Source organism: Myotis daubentonii, chromosome 18 (assembly GCF_963259705.1).
Source record: "Myotis daubentonii chromosome 18, mMyoDau2.1, whole genome shotgun sequence".
Lineage (NCBI taxonomy): Eukaryota > Metazoa > Chordata > Mammalia > Chiroptera > Vespertilionidae > Myotis > Myotis daubentonii.
In genome coordinates, this window is record NC_081857.1 from 20,645,941 (window position 1) to 20,673,252 (window position 27,312).

The window sequence follows — 27,312 nt, forward strand, 5'->3', positions numbered from 1 at the left end:
TCAAGATTGCTGTGGCTATTCACGGTCTTACATGGTCTTACATGGTCCTACATAAGTATTTGGAATATTTGTGTGTGTGTTTCATAGGAATTTCACTGAATCTATAGATTGCTTTGGGTAGTATGGATACTTGAATGATGTCAATTCTTTCTATCCCAGAACACAAGATGTGCTTCCACTTATTTGCTTATATCTTCCTCTATTTCTTTCTTCAGTATCCTATAATTTTCTGAATACAGGTCCTTTACCTTCTTGGGTAAATTTATTTTTAGGTATTTTTTGTGCAATTTTAAGTAGGATTGTTTTCTCAGTTTCTCTTTTTGATGGTTCATTATTGGTGTATAAAAATGCCACCCATTTCTAAATGTTAATTTTGTATCCTGCTACTTTACTGAATTCATTTATCAATTCTGCTAGTTTTTTAGTGGAATCTTTAGAGTTCTCTATTGTACAGGATCATGTCACCTGCATATAATGACAGTTTTACATCCTCCCTTTCCAATTTGGATGCCTTTTATTCCTTATCATCTGATTTCTGTGGCTAGAATTGTCATTATTTTGTTGAATAAGAGTGGTAAAAGTGTACATCTCTGTTTTCTTCCTGATCTTAAGGGAAACACTTGTTGATTTTGCCCATTGAGTTGGCTGTGGGTTTGTCATATATGGCCTTTATTACGTTGAAGTATGTTCCCTCTATTCCCACTTTGCTGAGAGCTTTTATGGCAAATGGGTGCTGGATTTTTATCACATGCTTTTCCTGCATCTATTGATATGAACATGTGGTTTCTATCCTTCATTTTGCTTATGCAGTGTACCGTGTTTATTGATTTGCAAATACTGTATTAATAAACTTTCATCCCCAGAATAAATTCCACTTGATAATAGTGTATTATCTTTTTAATGTATTGCTGGATCTGGTTTGCTAATATTTTGTTGAGGATTTTAGCATCTATGTTCATCAGGGTTACCAGCCTATAATTTTCTTTTCTTGTAATGTCTTTACTTGATTTTGAAATTAGGATAATGCTGGCCTTGTAAAATGAACATGGGAGTCTTCCTTCCTCTTGCATTTTTTAGAAGAGTCTGAGAAAAATAGGTGTCATTTTTTTCTTTGAATGTTTGGTAGAATTCAACTGTGAAGCCATCTGGTCCAGGACTTTTGTTTGTTGGGAGTTTTTTAATTACTGCTTTGATTTCATTAGTTGTAATGTGTCTATTCAAATTTTCTCATTCTTCCTGATTCAGTTTTGAAAGACTGTATTTTTCTAGGAATTTATCCATTTCATTCAGATTGTCCAATTTGTTGGCATACAGTTTTTCATAATATTTTCTTATAGTCCTCTGTATTCTTTGGTTACTTCTCCTCTCTCATTTTCTTTATTTATTTGGATCCTCTCTCTTTTTTTCTTGATGTGTCTGATTAAACTTTGTCAATCTTGTTTATATTTTCAAAGAACCAGCTCTTGGTTTCATTGATGTTTTGTATTGTTTTTTTTCAGACTTCATTTTATTTACTTCTTCTTTGATCTTTATTTCCTTTCTTCTACTTATTCTGGGCTTTTGTTTGTTGTTCTTTTTCTAGTTCCTTTAAAGTGTAAAGTGAAATTGTTTGAGATTTTTCTTGTTTCTGTAAATAGGCCTGCATTGCTATGACTTTCCCTCTTAGTTCTGCTTTTGCTTTGTCCCATAGATTTTTTTGGTTGTTGTATTCTCATTTTCATTTGTTTTAAGGTATCTCTTGATTTCTTCCTTGATCTCATTGTTAACCAGGTCAGTGTTTAGTAACATGTTATTTAGCTTCCATATCTTTGTGTGTTCTTCAGTTTTTTGTGTGTGATTGATTTCTAGTTTCATACCCATATGGCCAAAGAAGATGTTTGATATGATTTCAATCTTCTTAAATTTATTGAGACTTGTTTTGTGTCCTAACAAGTGGTCTATCCTGGTAAATGTTCCATTTGCACTTGAAAAAAAAATGTAGAGCCTACTGTTTTGGAGTGACAGTCCTACTTTTACTTAGGTCTTTTCTTATTAATCATAATCCCTATATTCAGCCTCCTATGCCCTGACCTAAGAGAAACACCAAAAATATATACTTGCTAACTAATAAAAGGAAGAGAAATCCCCAGGCAAGGATGAGGGGCTAGAAGAAAGGTGAGTGTGCAGAGAAAGGGTACTGAGGAAAGAAACGAGGAAATGTGATCAAAAGTAGCCCTGGACTTAGAATCAGGAGCCCTGGGTTCCAGGACCTGCTTTGTACTAAAAGACCTGTGGTCAGTCATTTAACCTGGCTCTCAGCTTTCTTACAGGTAATTGAGGGTTTAATTAGAGTTTCTGTTGGGTCCTTGTAACTCTACTATTCTATTATTCTGTGGTGCTGATAGGTAACAGGATGGGAAGAAAAATCAGGGAGAAAGAAGGAGCACCTATTATTACAATTGAGATAGACCATTTTTGGTGAAGTTGCTAATGAGGACATCCAACAATAACATCCAAAATTGAAATCCTGCCACACCTAGGAATACCTTTAAAATATATAAGTCAATGGCAATATTACTAAATTTTCAAGAATAGGAGCTCCATGGCAAGCTGTACTGGTTAGAAACATCTCTAAGAGATGGTTAATGATAGCTTAGAATCCTCAGAATGGTAGCCTGGGGGTGAACATAAGGCTGCTTTTCCATAAACCTATTGCAAGCCTTTTCTATTCTATTTGGATATTAAAGTGTGTTTTTTTCTGCAGCCACCTGTGCCCTCAACACCTATTTCCTTAACAAGCTGCAAAAACAGAAGCATTCAATAAGGTGCAAGTTCAAGAAAAAGTCATTAAATTGCCTCCTCCACACCACACTATGGGTGCCCTGCAAGGGAGGACTGATTAAGAAAATATTCACAAATTGTAATAAAAATCAAGGTCCTTTGCCGCGTGACAAAGGAAGTGTGACAGTGGGGCTTTGGGTGAAGGGAAGATGACACAGCAAAGGGCCCCGATTCCAACTCAAGCTCACGTCCCAATGACACCCAGCACAATGTCTCAGACCCATTTCATGATGACTATGATGATGGGTAGGAGATCTCTGCTCTTCTCCCATCTATCGATCCTTTACTCCTCCATGGCTTCAGTCTCATAGGCAGTGGGTCCTACAGGTGCAGGCAGGCAGTTCAGTGTCATCTTAAAGAGGGAACAGCGCCTGCTAGTCTTCTGGCCTGACCTGAGGCAGTGCTGTACACAGAATGGGAAGAGAACAGCCAATGGAATCTGTCAGACCACACCTACCAGTGGCCTTGGGCTAACCACCAATAAAATGAGAACACAGGACTGGGTTAAATGCTCTATGTCTCTAAAGCACACTGTGGAGTGTCAGCCAAACAACAGGCATTCATTATGTCCTTTCCAGGGATACATACTGAGGAATGGATGACTCTCCAGGCCTGCACCATAACCCTAAAAAATATTGGTAAAATATCATGGCAAAAATACATGAAGGTAAAAGAGAGATAAGAAACCTCATCATTGTGCAGGGGTGTTCCAAACCCAGCCTCTTTCACAGTGGAAATGTGGGAAGCTGTTGGACAGTTCTCATTTCCCCAAATCTATTCCTTCGTTTTGCTCTTTGAGCCTGTCTACTGATGTTTGCGACAGAAATGAGCTCAGTCTTTCTGAGCCTGTACATTCAAGGTGGGCATTTGTCTGTTACTCCCTAGTCATCACCATGGAAAGAAGTTACTCAGAGAAGATGTAACATCCTTATCCATAAAACTTTGTGGGAGGAAGGGCAGATGGTGATCTCAAAAATAAATAAATACATACATACACAACTATCTATGAGAAGGGAGCATTATCTTGCCAAAATGCCCAGATCCTCTGAGTTTCATCGACCCATGTTCCCCAGAACTGCCCCTTCCTCATGTTACCACCCACCCCACCTCCAGACAAGCCCACACCCTTCAACTGCTCCTCAGATTAACAGGCCAGAACACATGCATCCTTGAGCATCCATATGGCTGTTATTTCATAAACACAAAATCCCATGCAATTATAATCCAAAGTTAGCAGAAAGAAGAGGCAGCTTTTCTTTCTTTCTTTCTTTCTTTCTTTCTTTCTTTCTTTCTTTCTTTCTTTCTTTCTTTCTTTCTTCTTTCTTTCTTTCTTCCTTTTTTTTTTTTTTGAGGTCCACTCCCTAATTTCTTTTGGGTCTTCTGCCTGGTCTCCAGAAACCAAGGGGCACACCCTAGAACTCTATTCACATCCACACCACTCTCCAGTTTGCTCAGGTAAAATGTCCTCTAGTGTCCTGGTCAGATGACCTTCAACAGGTTTATTAGGCAAGTGTCCAAGGTCTCCAAGACATGGAGAGTTGATACCTCCCTATCACATCCCTCCAATCTTTTCAGAATCTTCCTCCGTAGTTCATCGGGGTCCAATCCATGGCAGGGACAATAAATACCCACCAACCTGCACAGACAGGGAGTAGTCAGCTAGGAGCCTGGCAAGCCCTGAGCAGAAAACTGCCCAGAGGCCAAGGTGGGTCTTCAGGAGGGATCCTTTTATATGCCACCAAACAAGCCATCTGAAACTTACGCACCAACAAAAACAAAAATGAGTGAGCTTGTTTCAGATTGATGGTTTTGAATATCTGATCCATTTTTATCAAAAAGTTGCTGGAAAAATTCTGTACCATTATTGTGCCTGAAGATATTTTTCCTAGGTTATAAACCCAGTGTGTCCTTAGGGATGATATGGGTATAAAATCAGCAGTAGAAACATACACAGAAGGGCAGGTTCTGATGTAGATGTTTAAAAACTTATCTTACAAAATGTAAACCCAGTAACTTTGAGAAGAGACAGAAAGACTCGTGCGAAGACCCCCTAGCTATGGTGGTTGAGAGCTGGGGTTCTGACCCAGGCCTCCAGCTCTCACTCCCTGAGTAAAAGGGCCAATTTGCTAACCTATCCAGGCCTTAATCTCCCAACTGTGAAATATAAAAATAAATACAGAATGCTTATCTCTATAGGAATAAATGCAATAGCACATGCAGAGCAGTAATCTGGCACCTCATAAATAATGAATGTTAGAAATCTACGATCTTGGTGAACATCAACATTAGCACTAATATCTAACATGTTCATGAAGGGCTTTCATACACATCAGCTGAGGCTACCGCAAACATTCTTTGGGAAAGTGAACTCACCAAGGTCACACCTGAAGGCTCCGAGGCTCAGAGAGGTTACAAGACCAACGTGAGGTCACGTAAACAGTATCTGGCAGTGCTCGTGTTGGGAGCCTGACAAGACTAGGAGAAAGTAGATGGTATTGTCAGGAGAAAACGTAGCTGCACAGGCTTAACATTGACTCATCCAGAACTAACCAGATACTAACAGCTAAGATTGATGCACAGCTTACTTTGTGCCAGACACTGTTCTAACATTTTACATGTGTTATCTCATCTGATCCTCACAGAAATCCTAGGAGAAACACCCAATTCCCATTTTGTTTGAGGAGACGGGGGCACAGCAAGGTTAAGAAGATCCCCTAGGCACACAGCTAGGAGGTGGTGGAGACAGTACCAACATTTGAATCCAAGGGCCATGTTTTGAACCATGATGCTCTAATGCTCCCAAAGCCGGGATGGTAAATCCTAAACTCTAGGGCAAAGCCTTTATCCGCTGGGTCCAGGGCTAGATGGTGTCTAATATCCATTAAACTCCTGAGATTATAGGGTTTGACACTTGTATTGTCGTGTAAAGAGATAAAATATTGTCTCAATGAGTCTCTGGAAATGATATCTACAGTGGACTTTGGAGAAAGCAAGTTGCTATATTCCAGCCTAAAATAGACATGAAATAGTCATAAAAGTGTGTATTGATTTCAGCAAAGCATGTGACAAGGCTATCTCCCACAGTATTCTTACAGACAAAATAGAGACATGTCAGCCACTGAAGCCCAGTTCAGAACATTTGAGAAAAGCTGAACAGTCGATGGGCACTGACCAATGCACTGATGAGGAGAAGAAAGGCCCCCAATTCTAACCATATTTTTATCAGTTATTTGAATGAAAGCATAAAGCACATGCTGTCTGCTGATGGCACAGAGCTCAGGATGGAGAGCTCACTCATTAAACAGCTGCAGGTCTACGGTCCATGTGTAAGGGAAATCACTTGAACTTTGGACTCAGACCACCTCAGGCAAATGCCTTAATCTTCTTCAGCCTCAGTTTTCCCATCATTAAAATGTGGATAACAATGATCTCATTACTGTCTTGTTAAAATGCAGAGAGTCTGATGTTTGGTGGACACTCAATGAATGTTAGTTCCCAGTCCCCACTCGAAAAAGGTTTCTACAGGATGGATTGTTGGACCAAAAGCAATAAGATTAAATGTATTTGAAATAAACAAAGAGTCCTGAATTTAGATTCAAAAATTAAATTGAATGAGAGCAGTGAGGGAAAACTAACTCTCTCATCAATTTATATTAAAAGATCCAGGGTTTTTAGCTGACTACAACCTCAGTCAAGTCAGAAACAGAATGCTATTTCTTAAAAAACAAAATTAAACTAAAAAAAGTATCTGAATTCAAACAAATACATTAAATGCCAATGTTAATTACTGTTCTACGTTCTGGTAATTAAAAAAGCAAATAGATAATGCCCTCTCCCTTTAAACCAATACTAAAGCTGCATGGTTAGTGTTACAATCTATAATAATAAAAGTGTAATATGCAAATCGACCAAACGACCGAACAGTAGAATGACCGTCCGGATGACCTTCCAGATGACCATGCTATGACACGCACTGGCGCCAGGCCAGCCAAAGTGGATGCAATGTGATTGGTTGGGGGGCCCCACCATTGCCCCATGATGGCCCTGCAAAAGGAGCTCAGGCCACCAGCTGGCAGGGCAATCGATGAGGGGGTCGGGAGGGGCCTCTGTGATCATGCAGCCCCTGCAGGGTGGGCAGGGCCTCCCTCCGTGGGATGATCGATCACAGAGCCTCATGATCAATCAATCACCCCCTCCCCCTCCCCTGCAGAGGGAGAGGCCCAGGGTACCTGACAGGCAGCACTAGAGTGGGTGGGCAGGGCCTCCCTCTGCATGGTGATCAATCGCAGGGCTCCTGGACTGCAAGAGGGCACAGGCTGGGCTGAGGGACCCCAGACCCGCCGAGTGCATGAATTTCATGCACCGGGCCTCTAGTAAAGTAATAAACCAGGTGCCATGGAGGAGCCCAGAGAAGGGAATTGACTTACTTTGCTGAGAGACATTGAGGAAGGCTTCCTGGAGGGAATAATCTCTGAGTTTTAAAGCCCAGAAGTCAGGGTGAGAGAAGACATTCCAGACAGAGGAAGTAGCAAGTGCACAGTCACAGAGGTCTGGGAGAGGATGGTGCCTTCAGGCACTGGTGCCCCTGAGATGGCTGGAGAGAAGGTGATTATGGTGGCTGAGGCAGGCTGTGGCTGGAGAGGTGATTATGGTGGCTGAGGCAGGCTGTGGCTGGAGAGGTGATTATGGTGGCTGAGGCAGGCTGTGGCTGGAGAGAAGGTGATTATGGTGGCTGAGGCAGGCTGTGGCTGGAGAGAAGGTGATTATGGTGGCTGAGGCAGGCTGTGGCTGGAGAGAAGGTGATTATGGTGGCTGAGGCAGGCTGTGCCAAGTGCAGAGTGGATCCCGAGGAGCCCTGCAGGCCAGGCTGGGAAACCATGCCCAGTTCCCAAGCAAACAAATGACAGAACCCAGACAGGAACTTAGCTTTCTGACTCATTAGCTAGCCTCGCTACCTCTGCTGTCCTGTACTCAAGCCACTAGCCATGTGTGGCTATTTAAATTATTTAAAATGAAATAAAACTTAAAATTTAGCATTCAGCCACAATAGCCATATACCAAGTGTTCAAGAGCCACATGTGGCTGGTGGCTACCTCACTGAGCAGCACAGATAAAAACATCATATCCATCGTAACAGAAGCCTCTAGCCAACAGTGCCATACACGATTAAGTGAACAAAAAGTAGGTTCGGTCTGTATTGCTTAAAGGACAAAAAGATGAAAAAACAAGCAGGTAGAAACTACATAAAGAATAGTTCAACTTCCTACACCTGAAGTGTTTTAGTAATGAAGGGCACCCTGTCCCTGGGAGCTTCATGGCCATCTCTCAGGGTGATGTAGGAAGAGTTCCTGCACTGAGTTCATGCTCACTGGCTAGAAGGCTTGTGTTACATCATGACCTTCTGCTGACGCACTAGCACAAACATGTCTCTGTGGAATTCCTGCCGAACTGGTACCTAAAGGATATGATGATGTTGGGTTAGGAGTCACTATTCCTGTCATTCCAATATACCAGAATAAGGGAATTTTCTAGCATCCGTTTTTAAACTGTAATCCTTGGACCACACACCCCCAAAAATGAATGCAAAAGTGTATGCGTTATTTTTTCAGGAAAGAGGAGTCCATAGCATCGATCAGATTTCTATAGGATTTGTGCTCCTAATACAGAAAGCAAATAAACACTGTACTGGAGAGACCTAGTAATTTCTATTCCCCAAAAAAGATTCATCTAGATGTCATTTCGACAGCCACTCAGGTCATTCCCAACTCTCAAATTCCATTGTCTAACCCAACTAAAGACCATCACCCTGCAACTGAACAGTTTCAAATCAACACATCCCCTGACTTTGATCAAGGAGAAAGGAGTTGGGGGTATCAATGAGCATGGAAACAGTCCAAGGCACAAAAGTTGGGTAATTCAGTCAAGCTGGGGAAGGATGCCAACCTCTAGCTGAGATGCCCATTGGAAGCTCTCAGAAATTTTGATGGTTCATTTTCAATGTCAGCTTACAGGAACACGGCTCACCCAATTAGATGCAATACAGTTAGCAGCTGGAGAACCTACCCAGCAAATCTAAGGCCTACTGAGCTATCCATCCACTTAAAAATAATGGCTTTGTTCCAACCACCACCTGGCAATATGACAACTGTACCAGGATTCATCTCCAAGTCCTACAGTATTACTAGAGTTGAAGAAAGGATTATGTCTGCAACAAGGCAGAGATTCCTGTTATCTGGTGTAGCTAATGAAGAATGCTTTGGTTAATTTAACAACAAAAAGTGCTAAAGAGCTACTTTATATAATCAATATGGATTATAATTTGCAAAAGCTGTGAATACAATAAAGTGCATACACCGCTCAAACAATGTTGAACATAAGGCGGTGAATGCCTTACTGGCAACATTCAGAAAGCACTAGGTGGTGCCTGGGGGCCATCGGTACACATCTCATTTGTTATTATACTACAGATCTCTGGGTGCCAAATACTAAAGAGTTCTGTATAACAAATTGCCAGATAGCAACAAACACTGTGTACTTTTTGCACAGCTTGTGTTGGTAACGCAGAACCTGGACTGATCCTTAGCAAGACTGTGAAGTAGGAAAGATTCCCATGAAATGACCCTGCAATCCTCTACCAGCCAGCTCGTGTCCTCACTGCCTTCTAGCCATCTCTTCTCCCCCCACTAGAGCCACACCTGGTCCTACAGGTCCAGGTTAGTGCAACACTAGACACATAATAGGTAAAAGGAAGGAAATAACAAATATTAGAGAGAAAATAAAAGGCATAGAGACTTAAAAAAAAGTACAAAAGATCAATGAAAACAAGAGCTGGTTCTTTGAAAAGATAAATGAGATTAATAAACCTTTAACCAGATTCATCAAGAAAAAAAGAGGGAGGACCCAAATAAATAAAATCAGAAATGAAAAAAGACAAATAACAACTGACACCAAAGAACTACAAAAGATTGGAAGAAAACATTTATGAACAACTATAAGGCAAAAAATTAAACAACCTGGGAGAAATGGATAAACTCCTAGAAACATACCATCTTTCAAAACTGAATTGAAGAATCAGAAATCCGAAGGACAGATTACAACTAATAAAACCGAAGCAGTAATAAAATAAAATAAATAAATAAATAAATAAAACTCCCAGCAAACAAAAGTCCTGGACCAGGTGGCTTCACAGGTGAATTTTACCAAACATTCAAGAAGAACTGACACCTATTCTTCTCAAACTATTCCAAAAAATTCAAGAGGAAGGAAGACTCCCAAGCTCATTTCACCAGGCAAGCATTATCCTAAGTCGAAAACCAGATAGAGACACTACAAAGAAAGAAAATTACAGGCTAATATCCCTCATGAATATAAAACGCAGGATCCTCAACAAAATATTAGCAAACTGGATCCTGCAATACATTAAAAAGATCACACACCATGATCAACTGGGATTTATCACGGTTGTGCCAGATTGGTACAATATTTGCAAATCAATAAACATGATACTCCACATAAACAAAATGAGGTAGAAAAATCACATAATCATATCAATAGATGCAGAAAAAGCATTTGATAAAATCCAGCACCCATTTATGATAAAAACTCTCAGCAAAGTAGGAATACAGGGAACATACCTCAACATAATAAAGGTCATGTATGACAAACCCATAGCCAATATCATACAATGGGATAAAGACAGTTTATTCAATAAATGGTGTTTGGAATATTGGATGGATACATGGGGGGGAAAAAAGGAAACCTTTTAGACCACTTCTTTACACCATATAAAGAATAAATTCAAAATGGATTAAAGACTTAAATGTAAGTCGTGAAACCATAAAAATCCTAGAAGAAAACATAGGCAGTAAAATCTCAGACATTTCTTGTAGCAATATTTTTTCTGATTTATCTCCTCAGGCAAGGGAAACAACAGATAAAATAAACAAATTCCGCTACATCAAACTAAAAAGGTTTTGCACAGCAAAGGAAATCACGGACAACTCACTGAATGGAAAAACATATTTGCCAATGATACAACTGATGAAGGTTAATATCCAAATTTATAGAGAACTTACACAACTCAACACAAAGAAAGCAAACAATCCAATTTAAAAATGGGCAAAGGACCTGAATAGACACTTTTCCAAAGAAGACATACAGATGGTTAATAGACATATGAAAAGATGTTCAGTGTCACTAATCATCAGAGATGCAAAGTAAAACCACAATGAGATACCATCTCACGCCTGTCAGGATGGCTATTATCAATAAAGTAACAAGCAACAAGTGCTGATGTAGAGAAAGGGAACCCTAGTACACTGCCGGTGGGAATGCATATTGGTGCAGCCACTGTGGAAAACAATATGGTGTTTCCTCAAAAAATTAAAAATGCAACTGCCTTATGACCCAGCGATCCTACTTCTGGGAATATAGTTGAAGAAAATTGAAACATTACTTAAAAAATATATGCACCCCAATGTTTATTGCAGCATTATTTATAATAGCCAAGATCTGGAAGCAACCCAAGTGCCCATCAAGCAGTAGATGAGTGGATAAAAAAAGCTGTGGTACATTTACACAATGGAATACTACTTGGCCATTAAAAAAAGAAGAAGGAAATCTTACCTTATAGGACAGCATGGATGGATCTAGAGCAGCAGTTCTCAACTATGGGTCGTGACCCCTTTGGGGGTCGAATGACCCTTTCACAGGGGTCACCTAAGACCATCGGAAAACACATATATAATTACATATTGTTTTTGTGATTAATCACTATGCTTTAATTATGTTCAATTTGTAACAATGAAATTGGGGTCACCACAACATGAGGAACTGTATTAAAGGGTTGCGGCATTAGGAAGGTTGAGAACCAATTCTAGAGAGTATTATGCTAAGTGAAAAAAGCCAGTTAGAGTAAGACAAATATCACATGATCTCACTTACATGTGAAATCTAATGCACAAAATAATCTAAGAAAACAAAATAGATACAAAAAACAGACTGACAGCTCTCAGAGGGGAGAGGCATTGGAGGGCTGAGTGAAAAAGCTGAAGGGATTAAGCAAAAAACAAACAAACAAACAAAAAACACCAGACACAGACAACAGTATGGTGATTACCAGAGGGAAAAGGCAGTGGGGGAAGAGGGCATGGAAGGATAAATGGTGGCGGAAAGTGACTTGACCTGGGGTGCTGAGTGCATGATGCAATATGCAAATGATGTGTTAGAGAGCTGTACACTTGAAACCTGTATGATTTTATTAACCACTGTCACCCCAATCAATTCAATAAAAAAAGAAATCACCTGTTCTAAAGAGAAGCCGCTGACAGAACAGTGGCAAAAGCGTTCCCAATAGTACACAGCTGGAAATGGCGGGGACATTAGAGAGTGACTGTTGAAAATCCATTTCATGCTTTTTGACTCTGACCAGCCCCATGAGAAAATGGTGTGGAAATCGAGAAAGTTTGAAAAACTTCAAGCCTCCTGCTAAGCTAAAGGCTGGGAAGGATTTATGAGGACTAATTTCTGCCTCGTGCTGGTTTTCAGCATCTCTTCTCTGGGCCCGGGAGGCGGCTGGCAGAACCTTGTGCCTCAGCCACGGAAATGACACCAGCACCTGATCCAACAGGCCTCGTTCAGGTTCCCTGCTGTGACTCTAACCTGTTACCTACTGCTCAGCCCAGTCCCTTTCAACCCTCTCTGAAAGGGGAGGGGTAATAATGACACTCCACCCCATCCCCACCCCCTGGTTTTAATGATACACCCTTCCAGAAAGCCAATGAATACAACTGAAGCAGGCTTTCCAAATTCTCCAGAGGCAGGGAACTAAATGCAATGCAGCAGGGTCAAATGCAGGGGGGTGGGGGGGAAAGACTCAAAATTATGCAGAGTTGCAACAGCCATGCAAATCAACCACCCACAGGCGCCAGTCAGGGCCTCTTCCTGCAGCCCCTCACGTGGCTGGACCACTGGAGTCTGTAGCTGGAGTTTAGCCTGCAGTTATAATCCCAAACCCTGCCTATCTGCCTCCAGATGAACTACTTTAGAAATGGTTCTTTCTTCTTTTATTTAATAGTCAAGAAGGCTAAGAGTGGAACTGTTCAGTCCTACAAACTTGGAACTCAAAATACAGTAAGAAAAGAAGCTCCTAAGAAGTGCCTGCTGCTCCACCTGGCGCACGGAGAGGGGTAGAGTGGGGGTGGGGCTGTCTTAGGTAACATCCATTTTCAAGGCATTCAGGGCTCTTTTTCTGGATCTTGGCCATTGTGGGTCAAGAGTTCATAGCCAGAGATTGGCCAAAGATGCAGGAAATGGAAAATTAGGTAAACATTCTTCGGGCACTCAGTCGGCACAAATACACCACAGACATCTCCTTGGAGTGGCTTAAAACAAGAGGACACAGGGCTGGTGGAACCTAAAACCTTTGTGCTGCACTTTCTGTCTTTAATTAAAAGCTATGCTAGCCCTGGCTGGTGTGCACCAAAGCACTGCAGGTTTGATTCCCAGTCAGGGCACTTATCTAGGTTGAGGGTTCAACCCCCCGGCTCCAGTCAGGGCACATGTGGGAGGCACCCGATCGATGTCTCTCTCTCATGTGGATGTTTCTCTCTCTGAATGACTGGTGACCGCACACAAGTAGGTTCCGAATGCTCAGGAAGAGAGGCTTTGGCATGGGGCCCTGTCACCTTTATCCCTCTTCCGAACAGTCTGTGTTAGAAGCCACGTGGTGCTGGTGGTAGTGGTGGTGTTGGTGGAGGGTTGCTATACACTAATTTCGGTGCCTGCTTCCCCTCCAAATTCCTACATGAATCAACTGGGATTTGAAAAGAAATGGTTACAGAGCCTGCGTCTTGGCTCACTGGCTCCGCATCTACCAACGTGAAAACCCAGGATGACCAGAGAATTCTGAGTGACAAGTACTTGGGGACATAAATATCTTCTCGTTAACCGTGTTCTCTGAATAGAGGAGGAGGAGGAGGAGCTGCATACTGATGGGCACCCACATGTACCGGGACTGGGTAGAGGCAGTCATTATAGAAACAGCCAGATACTGTTTCCCCCCAGCCACCTTTCTCATGCCCCAGTCCCTCTGCACAAAAAGAAACCTTGATCATATCCAAGAGGAAGACGAATAACCTTCCTTTTCTAAAAATCCTAGGAAAAACTCACACATGTGATGAATTATTCACAAAGCCCAACCCTAAAAATGAGAGAGGGAGAAATACTAGTACAGAAAGATGAAAAGGGCGGAGGACCAGGCAGAAGGGGAATATAAAGGGAAGGGCCTGGCCTCTCTCTCCTTGAACAGAAAGGTGTTCATTACAGTCAGAGTCGCCGGAGGGGCTGGATGGCAAGGCTGGGCTCTGGCTGGGGAGCTGCCCTTTCTTTCCCAGGCAGCCCCGCGAATGACAAAGAGAGGCTACTGATCTGCTGAGGGAGCACGGGCGTCAGAGGGTCTGCAAGAGTTCTGACAGCTTAGCAAATCTTGACTTTGTTTTATTTTAACGAAGAACATGAAGACGGGCAGAAACCAGCTGTTCCTGTGGAGAGGGGGGAAGCAGCAGAGTTTGAGGCGGGGAAACACCTACATTTTGCACAGCGACAGCTAAAAAGAGATAAGCAACCTTGGATGGAGCTAATAATTCTAGAGTCTGGATCTTTCAGAAGAGAAGAAGCAGGCCTGTTCTCGGCATTTCCCTCCTCCTCCTTTAATGCGCAGTGCGCCCTGCAACAGCCAGAACTGTCGCATCCAAGATACTTCTGCCACCATCTTCGAGTCATTCATTCCTGTCAACCTCCTTCACACTCCAGGTCCACTGCCAGGTTGCATGACACTTACAGCTGCCCTGCAACAAGTCGTAGCCTGTTTTCCAGAGGAAACATGACCCACACCGTGTTTCAATGGCAGAGCCAATGGGCCAGTTGGAGGGTCTCTGGGAGCCTTAGAAAAAGAAGGCTTTCGTCCTGCAGCCTCGGTGCCAGTTACAGCGGCTATCTGTCTCGCTTTCTGCTTCCGTGCCCAGGGACACGACTGATGGGAAGCCTTTCTGCTTATCTGACCATAGGATATAGTCACAGGCTCCGTCCTTGTTAGTTGCCACCCTCTGCCCCAATCAAGGCACTCTGACTCCTGATCCATTCGTTACATCAACCCTGAAATCCCTGCCAGGATTAGTCTACCATCCTGCAAGGTGCTGGGTATTTTTAGGCAACCAACGCGAGAGAAAAGCAAACGCCAAAATGGGAGGTGTGGGAACGAAAGTTTTCAGTAATCTTCACCAAAATCCTCGAAAACAAGTGGACAATTTTCAATGAGAAATTCACCATAACACAGCACATAACTTCTGACCCAAAGCCAGCGTTCTTTGGGGCCACAGTGAAATTCTCTGCCATAAGAAATCATGGGTGAATGTCCACAGGTTCATGGCAATGAGCTTCATCATCTCAGGGATTGTCCTACTTTAAACCATGTTCACTTCCATGGGAAACATGTGCTCTCCTGCTGAATGACTCACACCACCAGTAAAAAAAAATAAAAATAAAAATAAAAATTCCCCCTGCCCATCAACAGCACAGAGTCTCTGAGTCAGAAGATCCACCTCTTCCCTCCAACCTCTCACCTGGAAAAGCGCAAATCAATGTGAGACAGCTCACAGACCATCAGGGAGACCCTGTATGTCCACAGGGGAACTGGGCCTGGGCACAGAAGGGCTAGAGCTGGTAGGCACATGCTATAGAGAATGTGGAATGACATTCAGAGCAGCCAATTCCTTGAGAAAAAAGAGAACCCTTTTGTGAGATCTATTAGATGAGTGAGACAGAAAAGGAGGAATCTCATAAAATGTAATACCACATTTGAAATCAGATTAGCATTTTCAAAAAGGTTATGGTCTCCACAACAGAAGAGAGTGCCATGAGAAAATAAAATTATCTCCCGATGCAGATGTCGCTTCCAAGAAAAATGAAACACATTCGGAGTGGGCTGTTGACATGCCGCCATCTTTCATGCCAAATCTGGGCTATCTTAGGCATTTCCTCCCATAAGAACTAGACCTTGCCTATTAGGAACCAGATAACATTACCCCCCCTCCCCCCGGCAAAGTTAGAGAGTCCTACGAGTAGAAATTAAATCATCCCTTTTATTTAACTCATCTTCCCAGCCCAATCTGATTAAAGACCAGTAACATGCAGTGTTAAGAGACTACTAAGAGCACATAAGGGTGCACATTACCTTCCAAGTCCAGCCTAGGAAGGGTGTCTAAGTCTCAAAAAGCACAGCACGCCAAGTCTTCCAAACCCTCAAGCATCCTGCAAGGGCACGTGTCAGCTGGAAGCGGGTCTTGACAGGTCTTCTGAACCTTCCTTTTCTCAAAATGCGCCCCTTACAGTGAGCTGAGCAGTCCTTCCCAAACTTTTCATGTGCATACTTATCACCTGGGGACCTTATTCAAATGCAGATTATGGTTTAGAAAATCCCAGTGGGGCTTTGAGATTCTGATTGTCTATCAAGAGGTGATAGGAATACTGCTCCTAGCTGTCTTTGAGAAGTAAAAATCCAGAAGACTTAGTTCACCTGGAACTACGACCCCTCCCTTAAGGTATGCTGGAATGTCTGAAGGACTTCACGAATAATAATAGCTAGTGTCTAGTGAGTATCGGGCAATATTCTAGGAACTTGGTACATATTAACTCATGGAGTTCTTCGGGTAAATCATGATCGTCTCCCTCATTTCACCAATAAGGAAACCGAGTCGCAAAGTAATGAAGTGACTTTTCAAGGTCACAGAGCTGCTGAAGGAATGGGACTAGAACCCAGACAGCCTGCTCTAAAGCTTGATGGGTAACTGAAGCTCATGCTAACTCCCATTGGATAAAAGCAAGGTATTGCTGGGAGCTGGGTGTTGCTAGAGGAAGGGAAGTGAGGCTAGGAACTTGGATGCAGGCGGTAATAGAGAGAGTACAGACCTTGCTAAAACACAATGTTCCCACGTGGTCACCACCAGAGGGAAGGTATGTCAGTTACGTTGTACAGTCAGGAGAAAAAAAGCAAATATGGTGTATTTTAAATTGGCCAACCAGGCTCCTCTACACACCTTAGCAGATGTTGTCTGAACGCTGCTACAACCGCCTACATGCTGGCGAACCACTGGGAAACTCCCAGCCATGAGGCTAGAAGAGACCATTGGGACAGGCTCTCAGCCAAGGCACTGAGCATGACGCTGAAACCCGCTCTCCTGCTTCCCTCTGACTCCTAGCCACTCGTCCTGGCCAGAGACAAGAAAACGGAGGAGTAAACCCGCAGTTCCACCTGGCGCTCTCAGCCTAGCAGATAGGCGGTGTCTTTGCGGTGGAAGAGGAGATGAGACGTGAGCAGCAGCAACCGCGTGGTGTAGGAAACGTGCAGGAGATCCCAGCCTCGGAAGCGCCCCAGGTGCTGAACCTGGGTGACGGTGGCGCCCCCGCCTCCTGGGGATTTCCGTGGCGCTGTCCGAGGTGCCAACAATGCCTGCGGGCACACTTTGCCACCCTCAGGACACCTGGGTGGCTTTGTCTACCCCAAGGAAACGGAGGGCGCCTGAGTAAACGCGCCCCTAAGAGAGGTGCATGTTGAAGCAGCACCTAGTGGGTAGGAAATTTTAGGGAACTGTTGAAGGCGGAAGGGAGAGGGGGCCCTGTTGGGAAATCAGAGACCTGACTGGAGGAGTGTTTGCAGCCGCAGCATGCAACACAATGAGATCTGTCTGCTTTGTGCAGCGCACTGGCGGGCGGGGCTGCAGAGACCTGATCCTTTCCCTCCCCAAATCCCCCACCCTAGATACGGTTAACTCGGGCACAGCATGGCCCCATCACTCTGTGTGGGAGGGAGGGGAAGAGGGAGGGCAGTACAGGGAGGAGGAGAGAGGAAGCCCAGCCCAGCCCCGGTGGCTGTAGGAGGATGCGTGCAGCAGCAGGAATAATATCTGCTTAGAGATGCTCCTTCATTTCTAATGAGGGGTGCTGCCTGGAAGTACCATGCGCCAGCCAATCACAGTGCTGCTGAGGCAGGAACTAGGGAGGAAGGAGGGGAAGACTAGAGACGGGGGTGGGGGGGAGCAGGAAGAGGCCCTTAGGGGAGAGACAGCGTGCCTAGCTGACACTAGGGACCCAGCAGGGCTCCAGATGTCTGTGATGCACACCTGGAGGGTGGGGGTGTGGAGGAGGGAGGAAAGGGGGAAAGGGCGGGGCCTCCTTTGCAGGTGCATCCTTCCCAAGAAATCTCTCTCCACAAGCATCAAAGTCCCACGTCTCCAAGCTACCCCCATAATTACCACCACCCCTCTGACTGGCTTCCTACTAATCCCCCGCACCACCCACCAACGCCCAATTCCTAAAGATCCTGCCAGACGGACGCCCAAATTCTTAGTGAAGAACAAGGCAGTGAGATGCCTAATCAGCAGCCTGCATTTGGTGCACTTGCTTCAACCTGCAAAGACGGAGCTCCCTCTCTGCCGTTCACCCCGGCCCTGCACCATCAGCCGCCCCACCAGCCCACTGTGGAGAGCAGTTCCTTTGGAGCCAGGGGGAGACCGACTGCGGGCACACCTCTGGGCTCCGCCGATGCAGCCTTCAGCGGATGAATGCAGGCCCAGCAGATCCACCTGGATCCTGGGCGCTGGGAGAGCACTCAGTGGGGTCCCCAGCTCAGGATAACGGAAAGCAGGGACCCTGGTGAGCTGCTCTTCCCTGGCTCAGAAGAGAACTCCAGCTGAGCTCTTTGGGCTGTGCCATTAGAGGCTGCCTCCCCTGACGCACTCCTCCACTTTACTTTCAGTGCAACTTCCACCCAGAGTTAGCTGGGTCCCCAGGCAAAGCCTGTCTTATTTCACCTATGGGTCCATATGGGCTTAGCCCAGAGCTCTTGAAGTTGCTGAGCTGGACCTCCCCTGTGGGCAGATAACACAGGTGTCCCTCCAGCTGGTGGGGATGGGGGTGACTCTGAGGTAGGAATAGGGGGACAGTATATGAAAAGAAGCCCTGAGTTTAGGGCAACCCTTTCAATGTGAAAGGACTGGGGGGAGGGGGGTATTGGCAATCACACAAAACCTCAACACCCTGCGCCCAGGGATGCTAGAAACCGCCACACAGGAAAAATCAGAGCCCAAAAGTCTTACCTTGAAAACCACTAGTGCCCACACTGGTCTCTATGGCACCAAGCTTGCCCCTTAGATGCGTCGAAGTAACGAGTGCACATCAGCAAAGGGGCAAATGGGCATCAGGAAGGAAATAAGGGGGCAGATTCCACGCTTGGTTTCCCCTCTCACCCAAGAAATGCAAAGGGGGAGAGGGGAGTTATGGTGGTCAAGAAAGGATATGGCCAATCGATGAGCTTCTTGGCGTATTTCCTGACAATGTTATCTTCTCCGAAGATGAACAGGGATCTGTTGACGGTGAAACAGTTCTGCCGGACAGGAATGGGGTTGTACAAAGCCATAGTCCGCGCCCTCTGCGCTTTCGACTGCTTGTAGGCGGCCGCCTGCCCGGCGGCAGGCACCGGGGTTCCTTGCCGGTTCCTGCTCTGGTCCGAGTCTCCATCGCCAGACCCCGGCCTGCCGACCACTGCCTCCCCGAAGCGAGCCATCCTGAAGTTTAAACAGACAGAAGACACACAAAGGTGATCGCGGCCGAACACCTGCACCCAGCAACCAGCAGAGACACGCGGAGACTCAGAGCCGCATCCAGACGGGCGGGGGACCGCCGCCTCCCGGGAGCCTTTGAGCTCTTTGGAGAGGCAGCAGCAGCAGCAGCAGCGATCCGCTGCTCCGAACTGTTGAATCTAAATACAACCTCTGCAAAGCTCCATTCCTCAAGGAGTTAAAAAAGGGGGAGGAGAAGGCTGGCAAGGGGGTGGGGGTGCTCAGTTTCTGGAGGCAATTTTTTTTTTTTTCCAAAATGCCAGTGTGTGGTGGCGTTCCAGGGCTGGAGAGGAGAGGGGTGGAGCAGGCTGCTCTTCAAACACAGCTCCGCTCTGGCAGACCACCACCTGGTCCTGGGAGAGGCGGGCACCGGCCTGCTCGGTAACAGTTTGGTGATTTATTAATGGGGGAAGGAAAAAAATTAAAACAAAAGAACTTTAACAACAACAAAAAGACAAGGACAGGGTTGTGGTGACAGGCTTTAGAACACCAGCCCCTGCAAGTCCATCCAAGATATTCCACGGCCAAGACTTGGGTCTTTAAATCTGCCAGCACAGAGGCATCCAAAAAGGTTCAGAGAGAGAAAGAGAGGGAGGAAGGGGGGAGAGCGGTACAGAGGTTCCTGCGTAAACCGCAACGCCCAAAATCTCAAAATAAGTCGATCCAACCGGAGAGGGACCAAGGACTTCCAAGCTCCTGCGCCTGGGAGAGAAGTTGAGCGGCGTCCAGGGAGCAGCGAAGCCCGGGTGCCAGCATCCGCCCGGAGCGCAGCGCTGGCCGCGGCCGCCTCCCCGGATCAGCATGCAACAGCGATCCGCGGCTGCGCGGGAGAGGGCGGGAGCCGCGCGGGCGGCGGCGGCGAGCGCTGGGGCGCGGGAGGAACAGGTTGCAGCAGAGCTGAGCGGTGGCCTGCCCGCCGCGGGAGCTGTCCACGGACCAAACTTGCTTACTGTGGACTCGTCTTCCTCTTCCACTCCAACAGCGGGCTCCGCGGGGCAGGGGAGAAGGGGCGGGCGGAGAGGCGGAGAGAGCAGAGCGCGCCGAGGCTGGCGCGGCCTGCGCGGGGGCTCCCCGGGAAGCGGGGGCGGGGCTGGCGAGGCTGGAAGGAGCGGGGATGGAGCCGGAAGGACCCTAGCCGACGGCCTGGAGGTCCCTGGGATGCAGGACTGGTTTGGCTGACTGAGCCAGAGGATAGAGGAGCAACACCTCTGCAAAGGTCCGGGAAGAGTGGCCGTTCCCCAAGTGAGGCCAAGAGGAGAGGGGCGGGTGCCGCGGGCGGCCTCTGCGGGAGCCGAGGCCTGGCGGAGACACATAGGCAGGCTTGCATGCACCGGCGTCTGCTGTGCAGGGGCCAGGTCCGCGCGCTGCCTGGCCTGCTGCCCTAACCCGGAGTCCACGCCTTTGCGCCCTGCACAGGTGTACCGGGCCGAGTCCGCGCTCCTACGGAGCTCCCAAACTCCGCAAATGCTGCCCAGGGATTTCCACAGAGGAAGCATCCAATCTGTTCTCCCCACTAGCAGCCTGGAGGTCCCCTGAAGGCCCCTAGGACTTCTGGGGGCGCCACACTCTGGTGTGGGTACCAGTTCCCAGCACGAGTATCTGCCCTCACTCCCTCCCTCTCCAAACAGGGCGATCTGGGGCAGCCTCTGGGATTTGGCTGTAGCTCCTGGAAGGGTGGTCCAGATGTTGGTGCCCTAGATGGCGAGTTCTGGACTAAAACTACCCTCGAAATCTCCTTAACAATCAGGAGGATCCTCCCATTCCTATTTTTACCCCCACACTGACTTCCTCAAACCCACTACATTAATGAAGATAAAAAGTGAATCAGTATGTGAGCTGTAGAAGTGGATAAGGTGGACTCTAAGCCCTAGAGCAGGGGTCCTCAAACTTTTTAAACAGGGGGCCAGTTCACTGTCCCTCAGACCGCTGGAGGGCCGGACTATAGTTTAAAAATTAACTATGAACAAATTCCTATGCACACTGCACATATCTTATTTTGAAGTAAAAAAACAAATGTTTTCGGTGGGCTGCATGTGGCCTGTGGGCCATAGTTTGAGGAACGCTGCCCTAGAGAAAGGCCCCCTAGGTTTAGCAACCAAGCCCTTCCCCACAAGTGACTCAGTGGTTTTCAGATCAAGGACAGATACCAATTGTCCCTTTCCATGTCCACTAGCAAGAACACACCTTCCCCTTTTCCTGCCTTGGCCTCAACAACACAGTCCTATCCAAACATTCCCTACCCAGGCAATGGAAGAGGAGTGTCTTCCCTCCCCCTTCTCTTGGAAATCTGGGTGAGTCCTGCTTCCCTCCTATGAAAGGCAGTGTTTCTGTGTGAGGTGACCTGGTGGGAGGGGAGGTGGGTCTGAGTGAGGGCCATGTGTGTTCCTACGTGTATGTGTCTGTGTGAGAACAAGGCCATGTGAGCACTGACAAGGGTCTTCTGTGTGCGAATGTATATGTATGTGCATGTGTGAAGGGAGATTCTCTGAGTTGTGGAAAACCAAAGGACTGGTCTCAACACGTCCACCCCGCCAGGCACTGCTGCTCTTGGGGACAGCGTGCTGACCTTTTGATTCAGGGGAGCCCATTTCAGGGAAAATTACGATTAAAGGTGAGTCAGTCCTGATTAGTACTGGGTTTTCACATGGCTGCCTCACCCTGTTCTTCTACCTACCTTAACGGGAGGGTCCTTTTCTGTCTGAATCCCTAGTCAGAAGGAAAGGGAAGATGATGCCATGAACCATGAAGCCCCCTCATCCCGTTAGTCATTGAGAGCCAGTCCCCAGTGGCTGTCTCAGGAACCCCGTAATATATAGACAGAATCCGAAAGGGCGTTCAGAAAGGACCATGATCCATGGCACAAAATTCATTCAAATCATTCATTTGGCAAATATTTTTGAGCACCAGGCACTGTTTTAGTCACTACAGATACAATAATGAACAAAACAGATGACAAAAATAATGTGTCCTCTCCTTGGATGAAATCAGATTCCTTAACCTGACTGCAGAATGCTTGATGGGCCTCCTTCTCACACCGCGACTTCACCCCTGCCCTTCGTGTCCCGGCCTTAGCGCGCTGGAGAGCGGCAGGCCTGTCTGTTCCTGCTCAGAGGAAGCAGGGCTCACCAAAGTTTTTCCTCCCAGAAGAGGTTCTTGGGTGATGAGGAACCCTTGGCTTGTGTCTTCAATGTTCCCCACTCAGCAGAGACTCAGCACTCATGCCCCCTCCTCTCTCTACAGTGCCCTGTGTCCTCTGTGGCTGCGGGACAGGGTTTTACACACAGAAATGTGAGGACACACTGGAGCTAAGACTTGCCTTCCTGCCTTCTGAGGAGACACTGATCGCAAATGCACGGGTTGGGAATAGTATTGAAGACCCTTAGGGGTAGGAACTCTTCCACAGGGGTTATAAGTGGGAATTCTTGCAGTCCAGGGGGACAGAGGCAAACATGACAGCACAAATGGCTTTGGGAGTGGACTTGGCCTAAGGGAGGAAGGCACATGCTCACATTCCCCCAACCTGGCATTCACAGCTCTGAAAACTTCGGAGATCTATGAACCGCTTTCATGTTCCCCAATGCCTCCATTCTCCCAGCCCCCAGAGGACTGACATCTTAACAGCTAAACGGTACCTTATGTGTGTTTAATAGTTTTCAGTTTACACAGACCTCATTCTAAACCTCTGAGCGCAGCCTGGCAACCCATGTTTTATGACTCTGATTTGGTGGACAAACCAGCAGTGTCAGGAATGTTAAGCAGTTGGCCCACATCCGGTAAGAGGCAGAGTTTGGACTTCTTACAGTTCCTCTGACTTCCATTTTATGGCTCTTTCGGATATCCATACGAACCTCTTCTGGGCAGTAATAGTATTAATTCCAAACTGTTCATCGTCCAAAGAAGAAACTGTATGATCATGCTAAGCCTATGGGAACGCCATGCTTACCATCCTCAAGCTACATTGGGTCTGTGCTGAGCACCCCTGGGACCATGCTGGGAAGATGCTTAACCCGGAGCACATCCACTGTCCTCCAGACCCAGGAGGATCCTGAGAAAACACCTGAGAGCAGGTCGTTGCCATACGGCTCTTCCTAGGGGAACCTGGTGTGCGTTCTGCCTCCGGGGTCCCCAGCTCCACTGTCCACTTAAAGGCCCACAAATGGAGATGCAGAGAATCAGCAGTTGGTCATAACAGATTGGAAACCCTGGTTTCCAAAAGCCCCTTTCCAGCCCAGGAGGCAGAAGCCATATTTTCCTGTTGTTAGAGCACCATCTACTGGTCACTTGTGAGCACATCACCGTGAGCTCAGGTACCACTCAGGCACCACAACTCAGAGCCTAGAGTCGACATTCCTAGAGATGTGACCTCTTGTCACCTGCCCTCTACCCCCCTTTGAGACGGCTGAGGCCCAAACCCAAAATTTCCCCACAATGCAACCAGCACATGTCACAGTACTTGGAAAGTGCAGCCACACACACTGTGCACAAGGTCAACACACACACACACACACACACACACACACACACACACACACACACAGTTAAGATAGTACAGTCGAATGCTCTACATGCTATCTTTGCAAGCAGTTACCTGCAAACTAGAAACCCCAAAGGATCTGAGGAAGCAAGTGAAAAACTTTTCTAGAGTAATCAAAGCTTTCACCCCTTAGCCCCTCCACACCATGTCCCATGCAAAGTGCAAGCAGGAAGGGAATGGGAAAAGGAGGGAGGCTAAGGTGGCTACACTCCCTCAGACCAGGAAGGCCATGGGAGCTTGTACTGACAGATGTGAGTGGCAAGGTTGGAGAAGCACGTAGCCTATTTCTAGCTCTTCCCAGATCTGTCAGGCTGGGGGCCATCTCCACAGGAGATTTTCAGCCCATCTCTGAGGAGTCTGCAAATCTAACCTCACCCAAAAGGCGTGGGCCCCTCCCACCGGCCCCACTCCCTCATCTCTCTATACCCTTTATGCCAAAGCTGTCAGAACCCCTTTTGTTCTCTTTTTCCGCTGTTGAGCTTTTCTAAGAAATAGGCTCTGATGCAAAGCCGTGCTCTATGACACATGATGCAGAGGATTGGGAGCGGGTTCTTGAGACAAAGGTTGGCAGGAGACCACGTGCAGGTTCGGAGAGAGCACGGAGCATTACGGCAGCACAGACATCGGGGGCGTGTGGTGGCTCCTGCGGTACCTGACAGCCCTCACTTGGCTGAAAACATGACTTCACCGCCTTATGTAATGCCCAGCTCTGGAACCAGCACTTCTCAAACCTGTGCCTGCGAAACCCCACAGCTCCAACACCCTATCAGCTAAGTATAGATCTGCAATTTTTGTTTTAAATGTTTTATAAACCATTCATTTATGACAACTCAGTATTTCCTGGGTGCCAACCGTGGTAATGTCATCGCCTTGCATCTCGGTTGCAGGACTGTGAGGCATCTTGCGTTATCTGAGGCCGAGAGGGTCAAGGACTTGTCCAAGTGCACAGAGGTAGGCAATAGCAGAGCTCGGAATCCTGATAATAAGGGCAGGATTCTTTATGATGTGTGGCCACTATTTACATACTGCATATCAAAATAATGTTCTCCTTGCTCAAGAGTCCCGTCATAGGCATGATCGTGGACCTTGGAGAGGTAAAGAATGACCTTGAGACAGTCTCCCCGCGAGTACAATGTCTATGAATGCATACCACCTGTCCCAAAGGGATGTCGTGAATATTAAGTTAGTTAGTATGTATCGTGCTCTTAGGACAGTACCTGGCACACAGTACATGCCATGTACGTGTTTGTGAGATGCATTCCAGCTGTGGTAGCTGTGACCAGACAAGCACCCAGCAAACACTGCGCATCTGGCGGCTTTCTGTTTCTGAAAGCAGACTCCAGAGGTGCAGCCGGGTGGCTTCCGTGTGTGTGGAGTGGATGGAGAAGCAGAGAAGTGTAAGGGTCTGAGACTTGGTCAGAAAGACAAGTGGGCAAAAAGAAAAGAAAAAAAAAATATTAGAGACCGGTGTCAGAAGAGCCCAACGACCTTCGTACCTGGGAGAGACGATGTTTGTTTGCTTACTCATTAATTCATAAGCCCAGTTACTGAATAATGTGCCAGGTACTGTTCTCAAGGATTGTGAGGCTCGAGGACAAATTAGACACACAGTCACAGCCTCTAAGAACGTGCAGTTTAAGAGAGGAGAAGGGAAAAAACGCATGCGTCAAGGGCTCTAATCCAAGGCAGAATGTAGTGTGCACCATAAGAGCCCTGGGCAGAATGGGAGGGAGGCCTCCCTCCGCTGGAGGCACCCAGGAGAAGGGAAGTCGCAGTGAGGTCCCTTTAAAACAGAGGACACTGCAGGCGGGGGGAAGCAGTGTGGGACCTGCGCCCTTGGGCCCTGGAGGTGGGCAAGATGCATGAGATTGATGAACCAGTCAGCAGTTTTGTTTCCTTTCTGTACATCTAGGATCACAAAGATTCTAGGATTGCCACTTCAACCCTTTCTTCTCCAAAAGATGAGGTCACTTTTCAGCCTGCACAGAAGTCAAATATGCAAACCCTAGCAGACATGAACCCTTATTGGGAAAGTCAGCCTGGAGGCTCAATGTTTAGCCCTGTCCCTGTGCACCTCAGTTCCCGCCCTCCGGGTCCAGCCTTGCTTCCAGCCAAAGTGAGAAGTGGCAGGACCACCCTGCAGAGCTCCAGCTCCCACTGACTAAGGCGGTGAGTGGAGGGCACATTGGCATCTAAGGTGAGAACCACTGACGGAAGCACGCCCCCTTGGCCTCTTGACTCAGAAAGCAAAATGCAGCCCACACATCGCCAGGTGAGCTCGGCCTGGGTGGGCTCTGGCCGATTCATTCGTTCAGGAACCAAAATGAGCCCCTTCCACATGCCAGGGGTGGTGTCAGGTGCCGGAGCCAAGGGGCAGAGCCCAGAGGGAGAAGGTGCCCAGTTGCAGCCTGAACCTGCTGGGCTTGATCCACTCCCCACATTTCACTCTTGAAAACACATTCCTAATCGCAGGAAAGACAGCTCACAGCCGAACAGGAGCCCAGAAGGTCCCTAAAGGCCCAGAGAAGAGAAGTGGATTTCACCACACCCACCAGTCTTGCCTCTGACAGGACTCTCGGGCTTGGAATCATCAGCAGACGAAGCCACCACCTGTCGATCACCACACCCTTTCTCTCCCACTCTCTCCTACACTGAGCAGCTGGTGACACCCACCTGGTATAAAATAATCAGAGTGAATAAGGCATTCCCATATGATACGGACTTAAGGCCAGTTTTGAAATGTGCACCCAGCCAGACCATGCGCTGGCTCCGCCCTTCCCCTCCCCAGACATTAAACTGGGACACCCCCCCACTTCCTATGGTCCCAGCTCTACCCTCCTTTTCCTTGCCCACTCTGCAGCATCCGGTACCACTTACCCCCTCTTTCCCAGAGTTACCCCGCCCCATCATGTCCCCATCTCCATTCCTCCCAGTTTCTTACTGTTCCCTTCTCTTATTCTTCCTACTTTACTGTGGGAGCACCCCCTGGGTCTGTCCCCAACCTTTTAATCTTCTCTCCTTGACTCCTCTCCCTTTGAGATCCTACCCCCGCTCCAACCACATCTAGTCTCTAACCCTTACCTTTCATCTCATTTCTAGATCCAAATGCCCAAGAAGTACTAGGTAGCTCCACATGGACTGTCGTCATCACCTCAAACTCAGTGTGTTTAAAAGTTAAGTCATTATGATTTGTTCAAAGCAAGCTCCCTCTCCTAAAACTACAGTTTCTACTCAGGTGATATCATTCTCCCTGTCAGCCCTTCAACTTCAGTGGTTCCTCTTCAC

General features: G+C 46.9%; 1 protein-coding gene across 1 annotated transcript in view; it reads right to left on the bottom strand.

Annotated features, from left to right (window-relative positions):
* The window catches only part of CACNA1E (calcium voltage-gated channel subunit alpha1 E), a 387,287-nt gene that overhangs the window by 251,777 nt on the left and 108,198 nt on the right, over positions 1–27,312 (bottom strand). The window contains exon 3 of the mRNA XM_059673180.1: positions 19,173–19,439. Within this exon, the coding sequence (XP_059529163.1) occupies positions 19,173–19,439 (267 nt within the window). The remainder of the gene's footprint in view (positions 1–19,172; positions 19,440–27,312) is intronic.